Source organism: Mirounga angustirostris, unplaced genomic scaffold (genome assembly GCF_029215605.1).
Source record: "Mirounga angustirostris isolate CCGP_5_RB_7025 unplaced genomic scaffold, mMirAng1.0.hap1 SCAF_12, whole genome shotgun sequence".
Lineage (NCBI taxonomy): Eukaryota > Metazoa > Chordata > Mammalia > Carnivora > Phocidae > Mirounga > Mirounga angustirostris.
Genome location: NW_026991720.1, coordinates 18,051,526 through 18,074,457, shown reverse-complemented (window position 1 = coordinate 18,074,457; position 22,932 = coordinate 18,051,526). Strand labels below are relative to the sequence as shown.

The 22,932-nt window shown below is 39.4% G+C and overlaps 2 protein-coding genes across 9 annotated transcripts in view; both read left to right on the top strand.

Moving 5' to 3' along the window:
* Nucleotides 1-10,002, top strand: part of CALD1 (caldesmon 1) — a 182,662-nt gene extending 172,660 nt beyond the window's left edge. For 3 of the 4 annotated variants that reach the window (XM_064574931.1, XM_064574930.1, XM_064574929.1), the window contains 2 exons: nucleotides 4,919-4,999; nucleotides 7,651-10,002. In XM_064574931.1, the coding sequence (XP_064431001.1) occupies nucleotides 4,919-4,999; nucleotides 7,651-7,659 (90 nt within the window). In that variant the 3' untranslated portion in view covers nucleotides 7,660-10,002. The remainder of the gene's footprint in view (nucleotides 1-4,918; nucleotides 5,000-7,650) is intronic. The other variant, XM_045864229.3, reaches the window with a different exon arrangement.
* A 9,008-nt stretch (nucleotides 10,003-19,010) lies between these two features.
* AGBL3 (AGBL carboxypeptidase 3) overlaps nucleotides 19,011-22,932 on the top strand; it is a 59,775-nt gene continuing 55,853 nt past the window's right edge. Inside the window, exons 1-3 of one of the 5 annotated variants that reach the window (XM_064574923.1) lie at nucleotides 19,012-20,083; nucleotides 20,958-21,062; nucleotides 21,973-22,033. In XM_064574923.1, the coding sequence (XP_064430993.1) occupies nucleotides 21,003-21,062; nucleotides 21,973-22,033 (121 nt within the window). In that variant the 5' untranslated portion in view covers nucleotides 19,012-20,083; nucleotides 20,958-21,002. Of the gene's footprint in view, nucleotides 21,063-21,972; nucleotides 22,034-22,932 lie in introns of all 5 variants that reach the window. The other 4 variants (XM_064574925.1, XM_045864233.3, XM_045864234.3 and 1 more) reach the window with 4 other exon arrangements.

The following is a 22,932-nucleotide window of genomic DNA, read 5'->3' as shown; positions in this document are numbered from 1 at the left end:
CTGTTTGTTTAGCTTCCATTCTATAAATCACAGTTAGAATTTGAAAGTGAAAATGTCAAATTATCTTGGCCACTTCTCAGTCAAGGACACTCCTAGACTTATTCCCAAAAGAATGTGTATGTTGGCTATTTTGAACCCATATTTTCTAATTTGCCTAATTTCTGTAACTTAACACAAAAATACAGTTATTGGGCAGTTGTTGAAATAATTGCTATAATTTTATTGTCAACACCTCCAAAGGAAAGCCATTAAAAAAAACACACAGTAAAACTGGAAACTATAAAAACCGGTTATGAATGTTATTTTTGGAAATCTAACATTTTCTTACTAAGTGTGGCTATCTTACTAGAAAAATGTTCTTTTAAATTTTTCATTGAATGTGATAATTGCCTTGCATTTATCATTATAATCAAAAACCTTATTAAGCTCCACACTATATATTAGTGGGCTTTCTCTGTTAAGCTGCCTTTATACCTTTGTTGGTGCCCAAGGGAGCAGAGCCCCCATTGGTATAACCACTCCAAGCCAGAGGTAGAAGAAAAGCCTTCTAAATCATCAGCCTCTGCATTGTTGTGCATTTAATTGCATCCATTGGCTCCATATTTAATCTCCAAAGTAGTCAGTAAAGTTTATCACTTTTCCAACTTAAAAAGAAAAAATGGAAGTATTTCCATACATTTCGTGGGTACAACTCCTTGTAGTCAATTAATATTCAGCCTGAGGTGTTTTTGCATTAGGGCTCACCAAGGTAAATCCAAGTTAAACCCAAGTTAAAATTGAAAAGTCTATATACTGGCGGGGAGGGGAATCCTTACCCCCTCCAAGTAGATACAGAAAGAGGGCCCTATAACTGGAGACAATTTAGGCAAGGGATCATACCCAAAATGTATATTCTTTTTAGTGCCTTAAATTTCCCCAGCACCAAAGGTGACATAAAGAGTAGGAATTACTTTTTAAAATGGTAACTTATATAAGTGTGTCCAGACGAGTGATTATTAACCTTTCTGAGTTTTGGACCCTTTTGAAAACCTAATGAAATCGAAGGACCCTCTCCCCACAAACATGCATTTGATATAAATTTAGCAAGTTCATAGACCCACTGAAGGTCTCACAAGATAGGAAGGCTAAAGAGAGAAAGGTATATGTTTTCCTCTTTGATGAGTATGGCACCTCGCTAGACGAGATGGTTACTTTTTCATATTTACAATAGTGGCGATCTCGTTCATTTCTATACCATATTATACCCCTGAATTTGGCCCAGGACTTGACCCTTACTCTTTTAGCAGCACCTTAACTGATAAGTTATCATCATCTGTGTTGTCCTAATGGGAGGGTTAAGAGATTTAACTAAGTTATTGTTACAACAGGTATAATAACTGCCCGTTTCCACTCAAAAAAGCCCATTTTCTGGTAGGACCAACAGGTATTACAGGGAAATTACAAAACCATTGCCTGCCTTACCTGTGATTTAGTAAGCAATTTGCTAGACCATCTCCTAGAGAATGGAGAGGAAAGGAAAGCAGAATGCAACAATTAGTATAGATTATGGTGATCTATTTTTTTCCCATGTCCCATTGGATTTGGTAGACTAATGTGGCTTCCTGGATGAAGGTCAGATTGGAAGAAAAGAAATGTAATTGATGTTGTAAATAAAAGTTTGTTTGAATGTGCTTGATAAGCAGATTAAAGCTTCGTGCACATCCCAGCGTAGTACATCCAGCACCATGTTGAAGTCTGAATAAGCAACATGGCAGTCTCTTTGGGAGAGGACATGACTTGGAGCCCAGCAAGGGCAAGAGGGTAACTTATAGACACTATGGATCTAGCAGAAAAGAGATGAAATTTCTGAAATGCAGAAAGGGCTGGGAGGACCCTGCAGATGCATAAAACTTGTCAGGAAAAGGTTAAGTCTGGGAAGGCAGCTTAGACAGGTCAAGCTAGGATCTTGTTCAGGTTTTATCCAGGGGGTTTCACACTGGTGGCCTGCAGCTAAGATCTGTGTAGTTTGGGGCTGTTGTGCTTTATTTCCCTTTTTAAAATTGTAATTTGAACATGTTATTGAGGTGTAGAGGCATACACTCTTGAATTTGTTGATTCCCTCTTTTTTTTTATTTTTTAAGTTTCTTACACCAGGCCTCTTTGGGCATTTATGTTTCTAGCCTGGCCCTTCGTGGCAGGCATCTAAGTTTGACCCCCTTGGGACTCTGAGCCTGAGCCCAGGATGTCAGAGGATTACCTAAAGACAGCAGCAAATGGGAGGCCCCCAAAGGTAACTTCTGATTTGGGATCAAAGGTGATTTATCCTCAGCTCCTTGTTTATAGTCATTGGCATATATGGGTAGATGGGAAAGCCTGGGTTTGTTTTGGCAAATGTGTGGCATGTGGCCACTAAGGAAAAAATCAGAGGAAAATTCTTTCACCAAAATGGTCCTCACCCAGTGAAACCTCAAGAAGGAAAGGAGCAATCCACAGGATTAGTGTTCTGTTCTAAAACTCCCTGAAGAGAAAAACCACCCTTTACCATGGTTACATAATAATTTTCACATATGCTAAAAATTAAAGGTGTTCAAAGTAGTTTGTCAAATCAATATCTTTTAGGGTCCCTGAAAATTAACTTATTTAGAATTAAACACTGATCTACACCTAATTTGTTACTGGGACATCTGCTATTTGTGGGCAGAATTTATAGGATTTTGGTGTAACTTTATAACTGGAATTCTGAGTTCTGAGTATGTCTGCTTTATCTGGTTTGACTGTTATTTGTGTCTCACCTACATGTTATATACAGCAATTTAAGTGATAACTTGTCTTTCTTTTTGTTTAAAAAAATCCCAACAATGTCTTTCTCAGCTGAATTCTCTTCTTCATTCTCTGATCTCTGGTTGATTGGAAACCTGCTTCTCCTGCCTTCATTTCTCCCTCTTCTTCTGGAGTGGGTCTTTCTCTAAAATGTAGTCTGGTCAGGTAATTGCATTTATATTTCCCCTTTGATTTAAAATGCCAGCTTACCACTTGGATGTTAATATTTAATATTTTCTTGAGATGGACTCTTTAGACTCTGTAAGTGCTCTCAAAAGATTAATAGGCAGGATTTAAGGGAAATACAATTCACTTTCTTCAGTAAAAGGACATTCATGTGAAAGAATAATAATTGTTTTATATGAATCAAATAAATAAAGTAATAATAGCCACTGTCCAGAGCTTCCATTAGTATGTTCCTAATTATAGTTTCCCAAATTTTAAAATAGTCTTCCAGACAATTTGGCAGCTTCTACCTACATTGGCAAATGTAGTGGAATTCTTCAAAAACAACCTGATTTGTTGCTTACTGGTTCCAAGTAAAATAGGTGTAACTCTCTAATAGAATATCAGGAATCCAAGCCATAACGGAAATCCAGAAGCTCAGTAAGATTAAGGTAAATCTGAAATGCTTCACATGGTACCATTTAACTAGTGCATTTTCAGTGTCAAGATTTCAATAATATCTATCAAAAATATGACCATTGAGGCCAGTGTCTGTGGATAAATGCAATCGTTATTAGCTTTGCCTTCCTAATGAGAAAAGGTTTTGCCAAAATAAACATTACTATTTCAGTAAAACACATTTATTTTCTACAAACCACCTTTGCCAAGTACTAATATAAGCAAATGCTGGAAGAAAAGTAAATGGAAACAGAAATTTGGATCCCTATCCAACCCAGATTAATTCTGAGGGTAGTAAATAACGAATCGAAGCTATGTAACTGTTACCAATCGTTATTTTCATGTTTTCTTCCCAAGATTTCCACATGCTCTCACACATGTCATCAACTCAACTTCTCCTATGGGTACAACTTGTGGTAAATCTTTCCTTTTGTGGGGCTAGGCTCTACTGATACCCTTCTTAATTACCCACTTGCTCCTCAGGAAACACAACATGATTTTAGTCTGAGGAAAGTGCAATTAGAAAAGTGTCTCAGTTTGAGCTGCCCAGGGGCAGACCCTGAGATAGTAATTCGAGTTCAAGTAGTTTACTTGGGAGGCGAAGAAAACACTACAGGAAGTGAGTCAGGGAAAAGGAGGTAGCCAATAATGCTATTTAGCAAGTCACCACATGGGCTATTAAAACTTAATCCCACCAAGGCACCCTGGAAACCACCATAAAACACACGCTTCCCAGTTATCCCACCGCTGAGGCGTGAGTGAGCCTGAGAAATACTCTTGCACCAAATCTCATCGTGATTTGGCATGAGTTATTGAAGACTGCTCCTGGGGATGTTAATTCTCTGAACTTCCAGCCTGCCTCCTGGGTGGGCAGAGTGGGCCTCTGTAGCCAGAGAAAGACCTCAGGCAAAGAAATGGAGTGTTGGCATTTGAAAGTCAGGCTGGTCTGCACTGAAGTCCTAAGAGTGTAGGGAATACACCAGAATGCTGAAAGAAAGTTAATCTGCAAGAGGTGAAATGCTTATCCAATCTCAAAAGAATTAAAACTAACGTATATTCTTTTTTTTTTTTTCCAGAGAGTTTATATATTTATTTGACAGAGAGAGACACAGCGAGAGAGGGAACACAAGCAGGGGGAGTGGGAGAGGGAGAACATTTATTCTATTTGCTACTAAGAGCATGAAAAGTTAAAAATAGGCTACATTATTTTAAATATGCTTATATTCCAATTCTACTGATCAATAAACAGGAAGCCCTCAGTGGAGGACAGGAACTACCTGCTGGATAATTCCAGCCCATTCTCATAACATAGATCAAGGTCCATATAAAAACCATGACTAATGATCCTTTTGATTCCATCCATTTCGAATCACCAGGATAAAGCGTATTAAATAAGAAATTGATTGAAACAAACAACAGAAGTGGTGATTTATTTAGATGTGGCCAGAAAATATAAATGGCCACCTATCAACTTCTTTTGCCTTTTCTTCATTAGGATTTGAGGCCAGGAGATGTATCTGGCAAGCGGAACCTCTGGGAAAAGCAATCTGTGGATAAGGTCACTTCTCCCACTAAGGTAATCTACTGGGAAGATTTGCTTTTCATAGGTTCTTTGCCTGCTGTATCCTGCAGTATGATGTTCCAGGGTCAAATGAGAAATATCACTGATCCAAAGAGCCTTGTCTAGGTAACCATCAGCTTCTAAAAACTTATATATGATACAGTGAGAGGTAAAGTTCACAGAGCCTTCAGAAGTGTGGGCTTGTCAGTCCTACAACATAAATAGTCCAGACCTGTGGAGTGGTTTGCAGTAAGATGTTCTAGAAGCACCATGGTGGTAGGAGTGTTAACAGAGGTCACATGGTAAGCGTGCTCTATACTTCTTACATGGTCCGGGCTTGGAACCACAGCCATTTGAAGATCACCCAGGGAAAAACATCTGTTTCCCTGCAGGGCTCCAAAGCTGCTTTCTGGAACCATTACGTTGCCAGGAGCCGAGGACCCACGGGTGCTATGGAAAAAAATTAAAATAATATTTAAAAGCCAGGCAAAACTTGCTACCCTATGAAAACTAATGGCGAAGAATACTTGTATTTGTCTTTTTTTGATCTTCTGGTCAATGGGTATGCTCATTCTTCATAAAGGAGGCTCTAGACAGTATCTAAATGATACTGTGACTGAGCATAGGACTCTGTTGTCCAAGGAGCTAATTCAGCTTCTAATTGTAGCCCTTCCCCATTTCAAGCAATAAGCCCAGTCTTCTCCTTTAATAGAGGGAAAACTGAAGAGAGAGAAATCAGAGAGCAACCATAAGTAGGATTAGAACAGTCCGCTTATGGGTCGATTTAGAAGCACTTTTCAAGCAAACCTGGGACTGAGGAACACCTCAAAGGCAACCAGAGGATCTCTACAGGTCCCTGAAGTGAGAGAATCACTTCTCCTTTCCTGCCTCTACATGCTCCTAAGTCTGGCACAGCTGCCTAGTGTGCTGTTCCGTCTCTCGATTAGTTATCGATTGCTCTTATATTCCAACAAAATCCACTGGCCCAGTCTCTCTATTTTAAAGGTGATTTTTAAATAACTTTTCTAAGTCATTGCTAAATATATTAAAAGTACCTAGTAATAATTATCACCACTACAAACCACTATGTCCACTCTATGCAAGGAACTGTTCTGCCTTCTTAAGCTACATTATCTCCTTTGACCCTCCAACCACTCTGGGAGGTGGGTCTTTTTATTACCCCTGTTTAGAGCTGAGGAAAACGAAGCACAGAGAGATGAACTTTGCCCAAGCCACACAACAGTAAGTTAGCACAGCCTGCATCAAAACTCAGGCCGTCTGATCTGAGTCTGCATTCTTAACCACTATGCATGCTGCTTTCTTTTGAGGATTGCATAGTTAGCAGAAAATATAAAGCTTTAAAGTTCCTTGCACAATTTTTCTCCTGGTGGAGGTGAGTAGGGCAATTGCTTATTAGTTTATTTTTTAAGACAAAGAATGAACTTTTGTTGGCCTAAGCCATCATCACCCCTCTAGCATCGTCTCCAACCTCTCGGAAATGGCAGTCAGATGTGTATATAGTCTGCTTTCTGAGTAGAGGGTGTCAGCTGTCCATTGCCCATCAGCACAGGTTTCATGGAGCCTCTCCGGATAACATTCCTCTGAGCCAGGGTTCGGGGAAGTGGAGTACAGAGATGATCTGGAATGGTAACACTCAAGAGAATACCACTCACATTCAATACAATGTGAATGGTACTCCTTGGAACTGTACCGTGTGGTGGCACAAGGTGGGAAGGTGATGGGGTGAGTCTTCACACATACCACCCCCTCGTGCTCGGTCTATACAGTGAAACTCTCTGTACAGTAATAATAATAATATAACCACAAGGCCCAGAGCTGAGTTTATGAGTTGGGTGGCTCCTTGGCTCCAAAATGTCAGACTCACTACACGTCCTGCAGTCATTCCTTTGAGGTGGACGTACACATTTGAAAATGCAGATTCACAACACTAATATTTGTGAATATGTCAGCAAGGATTTTTAGCAGCTAGTTGAAGAAATGATACACAAATAAGAGTGTGGGCCACATAAGTTTCAAAGGTCAGGGTGTAAGAATAGGAGGGAAGAAATTAAAAAATCGGAGAAAACTAAGGATAAGCCCATTCCACTTCTCCATTGTCCTTGATGTGGCCGAGACTGAGCCATTCACCACATGTGCCTGTTCCAGAAAGCACACTACGGATTCCTGGCCTTTCAAGTGGGGTTTTAATTTTTTTTTAAAGATTTTATTTATTTGAGAGAGAGCACATGAGACGGGGGAGGGTCAGAGGGAGAAGCAGACTCCCTGCTGAGCAGGGAGCCCGATGCGGGACTCGATCCTGGGACTCCAGGATCATGACCTGAGCTGAAAGCAGTCGCTTGACCAACTGAGCCACCCAGGCGCCCCTTCAGTGGAGTTTAAAAAAAAAAATTAAAAAAGCTCATACAAGCAAGGCTAAAGACCAAGATGGGGAAGGGGGAATATAAAGAAGAAAGAGAGAAGTAAAAAAATCAACAGAAGACAGGTAGACTGGAAGACGAGAAGCATATTTGAATAGAATACCAACAATAATCCTCCCTTTCATAAATATTTATTCCTGCCATATTTCAATTATCTTTTTCTTCTTCTGACACAAAACATCTGGCTGAAACACCATGGCCTGTGGATTTAAAGCTCTCTTCTCTTAGCAGGTTTGAGAGAGTTCAAGAAAGAACCCAAAGTAGCCGCTCAAGATGCTGGACCAGCTCAGTTGGAGAGGGCTAGTTTGCTCTGTTTTATATTTATGTTGATTTACTAAATTGAGTTCATTTCCTCTTGTTTTATTTTTCATTATCCCAGTAAACCCATGTATATTATCACTATATTTAATAATCACAGTCTAGAGATGTTCATGGTAAAAGTACTGCCTTCGCACAGGAGCCTGTTTCTAAAGAAACCCATGCTGTGAAATAGAGACTTTCCTACTGATCATCATAACTCTGTGTCTGAGCAGTGATACCAGCCACACCGGAAGTCAACTAAAGGAGCTTCACGTTGAAAATTGCCTGAGGAATGTGTGCAGTGTCCAGAAAAACAAGCCCTAGTGGTTTTATTTGGGTTTTTTTTATTTTTAATACAGAAATCATGTTGTTTCTGCACTTTAGCATAAAGCATGGAAGAAATTATCTTACTAGGCAATTGAAACACTTTCTGAAAGTAACCCATTTCAGATTTGAGATACTGCAATAATGATTGTTTTAAAAAAAAAAAAAGATATACTCTTAAGGTATTACTTTTTTCATGTGATGAATATCTAAATTGGATTATGATGTTAGCTGACATTGGTACTGATTCTTTAGGTTGGTTGCTTTGTGGATTTCTTTGGTAGTGATAGCGAACCACATTTTAGATGACCTGATCATGTATGTATGTGCATACACGTATACAAACACACTAATGGTAGAAAGCTTTTTTATGTGCTAGACTATTATATTTAGCAATATGTCCTTGTAACTAGCCAATATCACAGCTTTTTAAAAATTAAAAATCACAATATTATATTAATATTTCATATTTGCCAATAGATACATGGCAGAATAGGTATTGATATGTTTCCAATGCCCGATAACCTGTAAGAAGAAAAGAGAGATTATAGAAAGTGTCAAAATTAGTTGACATTTTCTATAAAACAGAGTATTTAGTTTATAATTAAAAACAATGTTGAAGTCCAGTGTGAATTGTCCCAAATCTACCATCTGGGTCAAACTCAAAGCTTGCTCAGAACTCTATTCTGTTCTTAAAATCAAGTCCACAGTAGGTTGGCTTAGATGATAAATGAGGTCTCTTCCTTCTCTAAAATTTGAAGACAAGAATTTTTGTCACAAAATTATACAGATTGGAATTCCACGTGTGGGTATGCTAAGACCAACTTTGGCTAATGTCTGGGAGCAGAGAAGAAAAGTGAGCAAAAGCCAGTATTTAGGAGTCATGACAGTATTTCCATTCTTAATAGACTGAAACATCTTTTAAATTAAACTTTTCTACTTTTATTAGTCATTGGTACTTGTCGTAAGTTGATAACATGTTGAATTTTAAAAAAATATATGTAACTTTTATTAGTTCTACCTTTTTCCCCAAGAGTCTATCCACTTGTCATTTTTACATTTTGCACACACAATCTAGATATCACATCTTATTTTAGTTTAAAAGGGTTCATCTATTCTCCACAATAGATGATAAGAGTACTCCAGTGTCTTGGCAATATGTTCTAGCATAGAAATATACATGTAGTGTAATTCTATAAACTTATACCTCATTTGACTTAACCAAAATTGTCTTAGTCTCAATTCCTACCACATTGAGGGAGCCTCTCAAATGACTGTTTTCTAATCTACAGTACTGCCCTGGAAGAGCTAACCAGGGCAAGGCTGGCATGAGGAGTGACCACTGCCTTCCAAAGTATATTTTCCTCATAAATCAGTAAAGAGTTGTCGAATCCTCTAGCTTTAGCACACCTGGGCCAAAGGAAGGAAAGCCACCAAGATTGCACAAGTCATTCACCCATGACAGAGTAGACATGAGTCTATGACAAAATGAACTAGAATTTGCACGCGGTGCCTGATTTTAGCATTGACTCCCGTAATTGGAGTGAAATGGATCAAAGTTTGAATTAAGGCCCATGGTGAGGTAACATTGCTTTGTTGTACTTTTGAATAAGAGCTTCTCCTGATCACTATTACATATGTTTTCCTAGAAAGTCTAAAGTTGAGAAGAGAATATATCGATCCTGACTTTTATTCCAATAATGGATGGAATAAATTTTAGGGTAGAATTTTGTTCAGTTTGGATTTAATCTTTTGAAAAATAAATTCCTTGTTTACTTGTTTGATTACACTTCTCTTTGTTATCTTTAAGAGGTAAGACTGCAAGGTGATTAGCATGTTCTGTGAATCTGCCATTCCTAAAAGTTTTATAAACACTTGATATTTTCACTGATAATTGATCGCTGCAATAAACATATATTGTGAAAATGCATCCACAATAAATGGAATTCCTCCAAATGTCTCTGCCTTGCTTATTTTTATGCACTGCATCGATTATAAATAAGAGTTATATCTGTTTTAATAAAGATGGTGGCATAGCAAAATCTATATTTCAGATTGAGTCTTGCTTTCACTCTTTAAAAAAGGAAAGCCATTTCATTCATATTGTTTAAATTATTCTTATTACAGGCAATCTTCTAATAAAATAGTGAAAATTACTCTGATATGGACAACTGATCAAACATGTATGAAAAAGGTTGAAAAGAGGAATTAAAAATAATTCTCCTTCCAAAAAAAATTATCGTATCTTCCTCCATCCTCCCTCTCATTCCCCATCTTGTCACACACCACTCCTCTTGCTCCTAAGGTAGAAGTACTGTTTTTCCAAAGGTAGTGTCTTTTATAGTAGAAGTGGCCATTTAACATATACCCTTTGTTTGCAGAATACTGACTTATTTGCAAGGCACTGGAGACTACATTTACATCCAAAGATTTTTTTCATAGTAATTTTGCATATTTATGTAACACTGGTTGAATATATGAGGATCTTCTCATAAAGGTTTCAACTGTGAGCCCAGAGCCCCTGAACAGTCCCCTAAATCCTGCTCATAAGATTGGACAGAATTAGCTAAGTTACTGCAACTTAAAAAATAATTAGTGCTTTTTACTTCTCCATCCTAACAAGAAGGGTGATCAGTTTAGGCAACAAGGTAATTGTCATCAAAGTTAATTCACAAAATTAAACAATGAAACGAATGCCATCTACGGTACTGGTACCAAACTGATAGGATTAGGGATGGACGAAATTTAATTTTAGTGTGTGTCTTCAGGTTATGAGCTTAAAGATGTTATAGTCTCTTGTGTGTTGTAGGAACAGGTCTGTATTACAGGTTTTTTCCTACTCTTGCTTGTATGAGTGCTCCAAATGGAGGAATGGATTTTTTAAAAATCTCATGACCCTAAATATGTGTTCTTCCATAGGACCAAGGAGATGACCTAACTACGTCTTGATCTGAGTGCTATGTCTATTTGTGTCAAGCGTGTTAGTCATGTTGTCCAAACATTCTGTATCCTTACTGATTTTTTTTGTTCCATATCTACTATTGAGAAAGGCATGTGAAAATCTCCCTGTATGATTATGGATTTGCCTATTTTTCCTTGTAATTCTGTTAATTTTGCTTTCCATATTTTAAGATCATGTTTTAGGTGCATGTGCAAGTCTAGAATCATTAAAGCTTCCTAGTAAACTGAATGCTTTAGCATTATGAAGTAATCCTCTATTTGCATAGCAAATTTTTTTTCCTTAAACTTTGTTTTTTCTGTTCTTAATATTGCTACAGTGGCTTTCTTTTGGCTAACACTTGCATGACATAACTTTTTCCACCCCTTTACTTTCAGCCTTTATGTAGCCTTTAGTTTTAGATGCATGTCTTTGAAAATCATAGACATTATAAAATCATAATCATCAGGTTTTAATCCAGTCTGATCATCTTTGAGTTTCACCTGGATTATTTAGGCCTCTTATAATTAATGTAATTACTGATATTCTCTCATTTAAATAGCATCCTAGTTATGTGCCACCTGTTCAATGTACGTTTTCTCTCTTGCTTTCACGCCAGGGCTACTTCTGCTTCAAAGCGTACAGTGATCTACAAGAGGCAGCTGAGAGGCTGAGCTAGACTTTTGGCAACCCAGTGGGGCTAGAGGAAAAAAGAATATTCTGTCTGTCAAAGATGAGGATTTGTTAAACTACTCCCCGTTTATGGGTCTACAAAGAGCTGACTCCCGAAAGTAAGGGTGAGCTTAAAAGAATCTGGTCCTTACACAAACTGGCACCTTCCTTAACCTGGGGGAAAACTGCATTATTCTAGTGGGGAGATAAATGATAAATGATAGACATGAAAAGTTACAAAATACTGAGTAACAATTCAAGAATTTAAGAGAAAATATCACAAGCCTCTAGTACATAACTGTCAAAGAATTATGTAGTACATGATTGTCAGTGTTTAGAGGGAGGAGAAAATATTTCATTTTGGGGTAATCAGAGAAAAAAAAAAGTCTTATATTTTGTACCCCCAGCAGTATACCCAGTGCACCACCCATAATGGTGCTTGGTAAGTGGTATGATGATTTCATGAGCAACCCAATTTATAAACGCTCTGCCAGATGTACTGCTGTCAAGTTTTGTAGTAGAGTTTTTAGAGTTCTGAGAGGTTAATTTGTTTTGTAACATTTTTGTTGCCAGATTTACAATTACTGTATCACCTCAGTCCTGCATTTCAGCTCCATGAGGATGGTTGGTCTCTTGCTTTACTCTAATACAGATTTGTTAGCAGAGTTTTGTCAAGGTATGCTTTTAGTGATACTGGCTTTTGCTACCTTGAAATAGGATTTCCAAAAAATGTCTCATTAAAATAGGTTGTAGAAGGCCCAACTGGTCATTTCTGCCTGGATAAAGAACATTCATTCAATAAACTCTTACGGAATGTACTAAAAAGAACTATAATCATACGGAACACAAGATTAATTTCTTAGCTCGTTTTTAACTTTACCTGGCTTTCTTCCATGCAAACCTACTTGTCTTAGAACAGATGCTGTATTTTGTATGTCTGGTGCCTGCCAAGTTTAGCAACACAGGTGCTTTGAGTTTTTTCAGATGATGGAAATCCACTGTCCTAAGTGCACTGGGGTTTCTAAATCCTTGGTGAACATCAGAATCAATGGTAGAAATCATGGAACTATGTAGGTTCCAGTCCCAGGAGATTCTTATTCAGTAGGTCTAGAGTTGAGTTGTATAATACCCCTTTGTTATTCAAATACCTAATTGTAAAATGCAGGTTCAGATACAGAAGGAGTGGGAGGGGCTTAAGATTCTGCATTTCTAATAGGTTCTCCAGTGATGCTTCATTGGCTACTGCTGCATTGGGGAACACATTTCAAGTAGCAAGGTCTCACTCTAGGCTCTGTGTGGAAATGTGCACTCCAACGATCCTCACTGAGTGCTAAACACTCAGCACATAGTGCTAAACACTCAGCACATTTTTTATACATATTTTTTGAAGACCTACAGATACCCATCAACATTAGGCACTAGAGATACAAAAGATAACTAAAAGCCCAGCCCCCTGCCCTTAAGGGGCTTTGATATTAAATAGTAGGACACAGAAATGAGTAGACTAAATGCAGTAGAGTGTCGATATTGTGACAGGGGTGCATTAAGGGGCATAACAGAGGCCTGGAGGACAGAGTTGTCTAACAGAAATTCAAAAGGGTACTTCTGGGACACAGGTGGCCAGTGGCTCCTAAGAAGGCCAGGTGGGTGGCATTAACATGCCTCAGTTCAAGCTCTGCTATTAAGTTTTATAGCCTGAAAAACGATTTGGTCAGCATCCAGAGAAGGAATCTATTTTTTATTCTTTTGTGGCTGTACTAGCAAGTTAACCAAGCTCAGAAACCCAATATACTACGTAAAGTCAGAATGGCAGCATACTAGTTTGCAATGAGAAATTGCTCTCATGAGAACACTGGGCTTCTGTGAGCAGCATTATCCTTCTGTGAGCTAAGGTGCTATTTCTGAGAGAGGGGGCAGCCAAGAGAATCCCTGAGGACTAGAGGTGTCTGACTGAAGGGGAGCCTGGCATTTTGTTTCCTGTTGGATGGCTGCCTAGCCAGGAGTTGGCTAATTTGTCTCCATGCTCCCTAGCTCACAGAAAAGCGAATTGAAAAAAACAGGCCAGATAGGACAGCACTGTGCCAATGTATAGTAGACAGATAGGTCCCATATGTTCCCACCAGTCCTAGAGCTGCTTGTGAAGATGACACTGGGTCAGGGATGACACTCTGTCATCATGCAGGGATCACCACAGCAAGGCAAGTAGATGCCCAGGTATCAGAGTGGTATGGTATCATCGTCACCAGTTGGAGGTCTGCTGGTCAAATGTTAACGACAGCTAACATTTTATTGGGTCCTTCCCATATTCCAGGCACTTTCTAAGCACTTTACATGTTATTCACTCATTTAAGCCTCACCACAACCCCACAAGATAGGCACCACACATCTCTCTTGACTTACGATAGGGTCACACCCCAATAAACCCACTGTAAGTTGAAAAGATCCTAAGTCAAAAATGCATTTAATACACCTAACCAACTAAACATCATAGCTTAGCCTAGCCTGCCTTAAACGTATATTAGCCTATGCTGATATTAGCCTACAGTTGGGCAAATTATCTAACAAAGCCTATTTGATAATAAAGTGTTGAATATCTCATATAACTTGTTGAATTTTTTTTAAAGATTTTATTTATTTATTTGACAGAGATACAGCGAGAGAGGGAACACAAGCAGGGGGAGTGGGAGAGGGAGAAGCAGGCTTCCCACTGAGCAAGGAGCCTGATGTGGGGCTCGATCCCAGGACCCTGGGATCATGACCTGAGCCGAAGGCAGATGCTTACTGACTGAGTCACCCAGGCATCCCTAATTTATTGAATATTGTACTGAAAGTGAAAAAACAGAAGGGTTGTAAGTATATTAGTTGTTTGTCCTCATGATTGCGTGGCTGACTGGGAGCTGTGGCACCCTACCATACTGCCCAGCATTCTGAGAGAGGATCATCCTGCATGTGGCTAACCCAGGAAAAGATCCAAAGTCAAAATTCCAAGTATGGTTTCTACGGAATTCATATTGCTTTTACAATTCATACCATTGTAAAATTGAAAAATCATAAGTTGAACCAGCATAAGTTGGGGACCTTCCGTAGTATTGTATTATCCACACCCTACATGTAAATAAATTGAGGCACAGAGAAGTTAAAGAATTTGCTCAAGGGGCGCCTGGGTGGCTCAGTCTTAAGGTCAAGCGTCTGACTCTTGATTTCAGCTCAGGTCATGATCTCAAGGTCGTGAGATCAAGCCCCGAGTTGGAGCCTGCTTGGGATTCTCTCTCTCTCCCTCTTCCTCTGTCCCTTCCCGCATGCGCACACACACACTCACTCTCTAAAAATAAATAAATAAATAAATAAATAAATAAATAAATAAATAAATAATAAAATAAAATAAGATAAAGACTTAAGATCATACAGCTATTAAGTGGCAGAATATTTGAGCCCAGGCAGTTGGCCTCTGAGCCAACACTCCTCACAAGGATTCCCCACAATCTCTCACAAGAGATTGTTAATGCTTTGAAGAAAGGCTTCGAGCTTGCCTTGAAGAAAGTTCCGAGTCACCACCCTCATGAAGCCCACAAAGAGCAAGAACAGCACTTGAGACCAACTGTGTAGACTACAATTTGGCCCAGTTAAAGAGACTTTTGCCCTTTTCCTCCCCAGCCCCTGCTCATCCTAACATAACAAGGACTGGCACGTAGAAGGAAGCCAGGATGAATGCAAATAGCAAAACACCAACTCACTCCCACTTCCCAAGCCACCAGAGCTAGGGGTAGATCTAGGCTGTCTGGAGGGTAAGGAGGAAGAAGGCTTTGATTCCAGTTTGAAACTGACATTTAAAATGAACTTGATACCAAATTTCAGAGTAAAATCTTAAAAACCAAAAGTTTTAGTGTTTTAGTAGCTGAAAGTGGCTAGAAAGTTGTGGAATCTGGCAACATGTCCTCCGTGGGAAAGGGGACTTCATTGTTGCACAGTTCAGGGGCAGGTATTTGGTGAGGGTTGCCGGCGGGGAGGACCATTTCATGGTTTTTGTCATGAGACTTCACACTGAACATTCTTTCTCTTTTGAGGTGATTTATCCTCTCCATTATTTGTTAGGTAGGCAGGGGCATTCTTACTAACCTCATTTCCAAGTGTTTAGGAGAATAATGCTTTACTATAGTCCCCCGATTTAGACACATTATACAAACTAACAATACAAACTACTTGTACCAGTGATAGAGGGATTAGAAAGGACTTCACTATGGGGATGACCCTTGAGCTGAGTCTTGGTTAGTTAATTGGCTGAGACAAGTCTCAAGGTTTGAGGGGCTCCTGGGTGGCTCGGTCAGTTAAGCATCCGACTCTTGATTTGGGCTCAGGTCATGATCTCAGGGTCCTGGGATCAAGCCCCTCAGCAGGGTCCTGGGATCAAGCCCCTCGGCGGGCTCCAAGCTCAGCGGGGAGTCTGCTTGGGATTCTTTTCTCCCTCTCCCTCTGCCCCTCCCCACCATGCACATTCTCTCTTTCTCTCTCTTTCAAAATAAATAAATCTTTTTTAAAAATCTCAAGGTTTAGGGGCGCCTGGGTGGCTCAGTCGTTAAGCGTCTGCCTTCGGTTCAGGTCATGATCCCAGGGTCCTGGGACCGAGCCCCACATCGGGCTCCCTGCTCAGCAGGAAGCCTGTTTCTCCCTCTCCCACTCCCCCTGCTTGTGTTCCCTCTCTCTGTCAGATAAATAAATAAAATCTACAAAAAAAAAAACTCAAGGTTTGAACTTGGAAACAGTTTGAGAGGTTTGACCCTATAGCAGGACATTCTAGACCCAGATAGTCTGAGGAAAGCCAAGATGGGTATAGTAGAGGACCGCAGGACTCCTAGGACCTACTATGGCTTCCTCAGCCAAACTGTGACAAGACCTCGACAGCCACATAACCACTAAATTCTGTGATGTCATAAATAACTCTGATTGCCCTAGTCACTGTATTTAAGTCTCTGCTCAACAAAGTCCAAGTGATATACTTCCACAAAATAACTTACATTCCTAACACAACTTACATTTGGGCATGTTGCTAAAGTAAATTTTCCTCCTGATTCCCACACTAGTCATTGTGCTCTTTGGAGTATTGTTTTGGCTTTCCTTTTCCTCTTTTCTTACTTTTATTATAATGCCTTTTATACTGCAGGCTTAGACTAAATAAAGTCACAAAAAAATAGGACAAGGGAAAGTTGCTGCTGAAGTAAAGTTGCCTTGTCAAGAAGCCAAAGCTGTGTATATAAGGAGTCTGTCCTGTGAACTGCTCAGATAAGATAATAGGGAAGGGAAACAAAAATTCAGATTGACGAAGTCCTTCGGAGAAACTTACTCCAGGCCTTACTTCCGCTCTAACTTAAAGACAAAGAATTTTCACTATATACTACCATCTGAAATACAGTAAGTTAAAAAAAAAAAGTTCAAAAGAAGCAGGTATTTAAGGAAACAACTTAAAATTTACTTACGAAGGAAATCCTAATGAAATTTTCCTAAAAATGATACTCCAGTTAAGCTTCACCTAAACAGTACAGCCTAGTAAAATTCATAACCTGGTCTTCTCTCAGAGCCTTTGTACTTGCTGCTTTCCCCACCTAGCAAGGTCTTCCCTGGACATAAACATGGCTCATCCTTTTGCTTCTGTCTCTGCTCAAATGCCTCCTGGTCACAGAGGCTTCCCTGGACACCCTATCAAAAGAGGTACCCTGCGACACCTGGCTCCTCAGTAGAGCATGCGACTCTTGATCTCAGGGTCGTAAGCTCAAGCCCCATGTTGGGTGTAGAGTTTACTTTAAAAAGGGGTGGGGGAGGCTCCTTGGTGGCTCAGTCGGGTTAAGCGTCTTGACTTTTAGTTTCATCTCAGGGTCTTGGGATTGAGACCCACATCAGGCTCTGCACTCAGCACAGAGTCTGCTTTTCTCTCTCCCTCTCCCTCTGCCCCTTCCCTCTCCTCCCTTGAATAAATAAATAAATCTTTTAAAAAGAGAGAGAGAGAGGGAGGGAGGGAGGGAGGGAAGGAATGAGCGCTACCCCTACCAAGGCCCACCCACCTGGAGTACTTCCCAGGCTCTTTATTTTTCTCTTCTTTATTTCTCTCCATAGCAATCATCATCACCTGAGTGGGGTTTTGTTTTTTTTTGTTGTTGTTTTTCTTTTTTTCCCATTGGTTTGTCTGTCTTCTCCCATAACCTCCCTGAGGAATGTCTGTTTGGTTTCCTCCAATAGCCTTACAGGAGAACGAACAATCCCTGCCAAGTAGTAGGCATTCAATAAAAATTAGTTGAAATAATGAAAGAATAAATGATCATGATTTTCAAAGTTTGGTTGAATTACTATTTATTTATGCACTGAAATAATTTTTCTCTATAGGAGTACTTGAAATATGATCATGTAAATATTTAGACTAAAAATCATGAGACTTAAGCCCCAGCTCTGCCTTTGATTTCTTGTGTAACCTGGTTAGCTAATTTCTTGGGAGCTTCTTCACCTTATATATCTGACACCCTATGGGTTGCAACCCTGACTCTAAAATCCAACAGAAAAATAGATTCCACATTTAAATATTCTCTGTGTATGTCACCTTTTTGTTGCATATGTATGGCATAAAACATAGTACAGCTATAAAAGGCACCTGATGGGGTTCAGAATTAACATCCACAAAATGTGCCACTTGGCATGCAGATTATTTGAAGCTGAAGACAATCTAGGCCCAAAGACTCAGGAAGAGCTTTTTATCTCCCCCTTAACTGCCTCTAAGAATTTAGAAAGAGGGCCTGATCCAGGAAAACAGCTATCACCGGAGAGAACTACAAAGAGTATGGGCTAGGTGCAGCAAGCCAGAAGGAGCTTGGCAAGGGCATGTTTTTGTTCAAATTCCTCTCTGTGTCCCCTGTCTCTGCATGGCATGGCACGGCAAAACATTTGTTTACCAAACATTTGCTCTTCCCACCTTCCTGTGAATTGTCTTCCTTCCCTTTGAAGCCCCAGGCCCCACCTTCTCTTTAGTTCGGGGTAGCATATGAGCCTCAGTTGCCTGTCGTGGAGGCTCTCCTGTCCTTGTGAGGTGTCCACACATAAGAAATTAAACTTATTTTTCTCCTATGAACCTCATCAATTTAATGAATATACCAGCCAAAAGAACTCAGGAAGACAGAGTAAACATTTTTCCTCCCATACACACCAAACAGCTCAAGACTTTTTTTCAGCTACACTTGGAAAGCTGTTTCAAATATGTTAAATTACCAACCAGACGTAAAGGCCAGGGGGAAATCAAGATGATTTCAGGAATAATGTCTTTAAGTCTCTTACGGACCAGAATGTCTAAGTCCGTTATGGGAAGAACGTATTTAATTAGATAAGACAATACATGTAAAGTGATTTACGTAGCGCCTCGGAAGGTAACAGGTGTTCAATACATTCGCTAACAATTATGCTACTTGAAGAATCTCTCAGCTGGTAAGAATTTTGAGTATCGTCTATCCCTCGATTATCAAGTATTTAGAGAGAAGTTTCGTTTTCTGAATAAAGATGATTATAGTCACACAATCGTGCAGAATGCCCCCCAGTGTGGGTACAAATGAAGACCAACAAAGCCCAAGTCTTAACCAGTAAGCTCTGTTGCCTCCTCGGAGAAAGGACATGACAAACAACCGACGGGCAGAACCTGAGGGACAAAGCCCTGCTCCGTCTTCCCCACTCCTAAATTTTCCCGCCAGGCCCCGCGCTCCACCCTAACGCAGCTGCGGATTCTCTCCGCCCCCAGCTCCTCAGCCCCTAGTTCCCGTCATCCCCTGGGCTCTCCCCTTCCCCGGCCGAAATCCCGCGTGGGCTCTTTTCCTCCGCGCTGGTCGCTAGGTGATTCCCGAGGACTGTGGGAAGTCTCGCGAGGGGGGGTCCCGTTGCCCTGGAAACGAGTGGCCTCGCCTCTTGCGGGGCGAAGGGCGTGGCTGGGGCTGTTAAACTACAGCGGCGTTGCTTCCAGCTACTAGACTGTCGGTGTCTCCGGTAGGACGGCTGCTCCCGCCAGGGAACGGACGACTGGCCAGGCCAGAGGACTCGGGGCGGGGGCGAGGGCCCGGCCAAGGCGGTCGAGAGGGGAAAGACATCGCAGACGGGACGCCCCCTGCGGGAAGCGAGCGCGCCTGGAAGACCGCGCGTTCCAGAAAATGGGCTCCTTCCCATACTGCCGCGTCCAGAAGTGAGGGTGGGAGGAACACCTTGCCGACACCACTTGTGGCTTAAAAGGCCCCAGTCCTCCCCACCTAGAAAGTGACCGTGCCTGCCCGCAGACCTGCCCGGCGCGGCTGGGCTTGGAAGCGTCTGCTTTTGCCTCTTCTGCCGCCGACGTGGAAGCTACGCAGGAGGCGCCCATCAGATAATCTGTGTGTGTGGCTTTCCTGAAGCCCAGGTTTTACATTACAGCAGGTCAGCACGCTGGTGTGCCGCCTGTGTTCGTGTAAGGCAATAGGATCAGGATTTATGCCAAGTTTTCCAAATTTGGAATTGTGGTGATCCCCAGATTGAGACTTAAGTCTCAATACTGGCGGGGTCTTCCCTCTTGCATTAGTAGTTATTTGCTCTGTGTAGAGAGGAGCATAAACCAATAGATTGGAAACTGGCAAATTCCTTTGGTCTCTCAAAAATAGTAGAATCGTAGCAAGGAATTTCTGTTACTCCATTGTCTTAATAGCCACTTGGGAGGATGCTTGCATGGGAGGAGTAGTGGTCATGGCCAATATAACCTTCTGATAGCTATTGAGATTTAAGAATAATTGAATATTAGAGACAGTATCTACAGAATATTAACCAAAATATAAAGAGAAAAGTGTATTGTAGTCATTTGAGCTTTTGGTCAATTGAAAATTAAGCAGAAAAAAATTTAAACTGTGTTGTTAGATTTCATTGCCTGAGTAAGTAACTATAATTTTTCTTTCATTCGTGATCTTTTTAAATGCCTCAGGATCATTCTGAACTTGCTATGCCCTGTGGTAATGTAAATACAGGATGTAAATGATTTGGCTGTGTAGCCTGGAGATTTCTTTTTTCAATTAAATTATTTACTTGATTAGTCTTTTATTGTGATTTTTGTCTCTTTTTCATGGAAATGGAAAATTTCTTCAAATCTTTGAAGCTGAATGTTTAATTAGCTGTGTCCTAATTAATTTAGCTTTTAGAGAAGCCTGTTGTCACTGTTAATTAAACACAATTGGATATATCTGGGGTTACTCATTTAATGTAATAAACACCTTCAAGTTAAACAGCAAACTGTCAAATAAGTTGCCTAGAAATTGTTTTACAGCCTACCTACATAATAAAAGAAATTTCAAGCCAGATATTGGAAGAAATGTCAGAAGATTCAGAAAAGGAAGACTATTCAGACAGAACAATCAGTGATGATGAATCCGTATGTTTTTTTTCAACTTTATCCCACTTAATTTCAGATAAAACTTGTTATAAATTCCCAGTAAAAATATTACAAAATCAGTTGGTTGTAAAAATCAATTGATGTTTAAACCACTTGTCACTGAAGTTGGAAAATAATTTGAAAGCCAAGATACTACTATGTGCAGTATGCCTTATCTAGAAAGAGAACCTATATTGATATTTTTGAGAAAATATTTTGGCTAAGATTCCTCTGAGTTTTACTTAACAGTGTGTATTAAATCATTACTAAGGTTTTATTTTTATAATTCATGTTCACTTATATGTATTCTGTTACATCATAATATGTATCGTAATACCAGATCCCCTGTGTTCTAAACCTGGGTATCACCATAATAGGTTTAATGTGGCTCTGATGTAACAAAGGAAAGGACATGGAGGAAGAAAAAGGGAAAAACAAAATGCAGTATTTCAAAATAGTTTGTCTGGTTCTGGTACATATGAGAGATTTCCTTCAGATTTTAGTAAAATGTAAATTATCAGGTATATAAGTTAAGGTCCCAAAATAAGCTCCCTAAAATAATGTATCACTCTTTAAGTCCATGGCTTTCTGTGCTGCTTTTCTTTTTGTTAACTTTATTGAAGTTTAAATTGTCTTGCCAGGTTTCCAGGAATTTTTAAACTGTATTTCCTCCGTACAGTCATTAATATGACCGTATCCAATGAAAGAAGGGGGATGAAAACTTGAAGGTTTCAGGATATTTGAAGTATTGGGCACTTTGAGACCAGTGGCCCATAATAATCCTTTGATTTTTTTCATTCATTACAGAATAGAAAGAAGCACTCAATTCTAAGTACTAAAATAGATGTAAAAAATTTCTGGATGTGGAAACTTGGTTTTTTAAAAATATTTTAAAACTCTCCTGTTTTAGGATGAGGATAACTTCATGAAATTTGTAAGCGAAGATATCCACCGGTGTGCACTTTTAACAGGTTTGAACTTATCCATATATTCTCCCTTCTCTTTAGGATAAGACCTTGAGTATTCACTCAGGGTCAGTGAAAAATAAGAAAATGAAGAAACTAGAAAAAATTCAGATTGAATAATATAGAAGTGTATTCTGATATTGGATAAGGAAAGAAAATGTATCCACTTTTATAAGAATCTTTTGGAGCTCAAACTTTTAAGGTTTTAGGTAAACCTGATATTTAATGAAACTAAATAAAAGTTGTCATTACTTTATAAAGGAATACACTTAACATAAGGATTTAAATAGGCATTTCTTTAAATAACTAGCTCTTAAAATTTACTGTATGACTCAAGTTATAATGGACACTGTTTTGAAGTACATTTTTATTTAAATGAAGTTTGCCTGTATAGTTTCCTTAAGTGATTGATTTGCAAATGAACATATATATGGAATCTTGATGTATACTTTATTTTTTTTAAATGTATACATTTAGAGGGTTTTTTTAGTGTATATCTAAAATATTTCTTCTTAGAATTCACATATCTATCACAAGTAATCTGAAATTGAAATAAGGCTTTAATTTATCTTTTTTCCTCTTTTTCTTTTTTTTCTTTTCCTTTCTTTTTTTACCATCATCCTAAAACAAATCTTTTGAGATACCTACTATTCTCAGTTTGGTATGTATCCTTCTAGACCTTTTTCTTTGCATTTATACACATATCTATACCCATACTCATAGAAAATTTGTAGTACTAATTTATGGACTTCTTGCCATCCTTTTTTTCTTTTTAAAATTTTGCCAATCTGTTGGAAGAAAGGAGGTGACTCACTGTTTTCACTAACATTTCCTTTATTGCTGAAGAAATTGAGAATTATTTTATATGCTTGTCTCTAGTCACTCTTATAATGAATTGCCTGTTC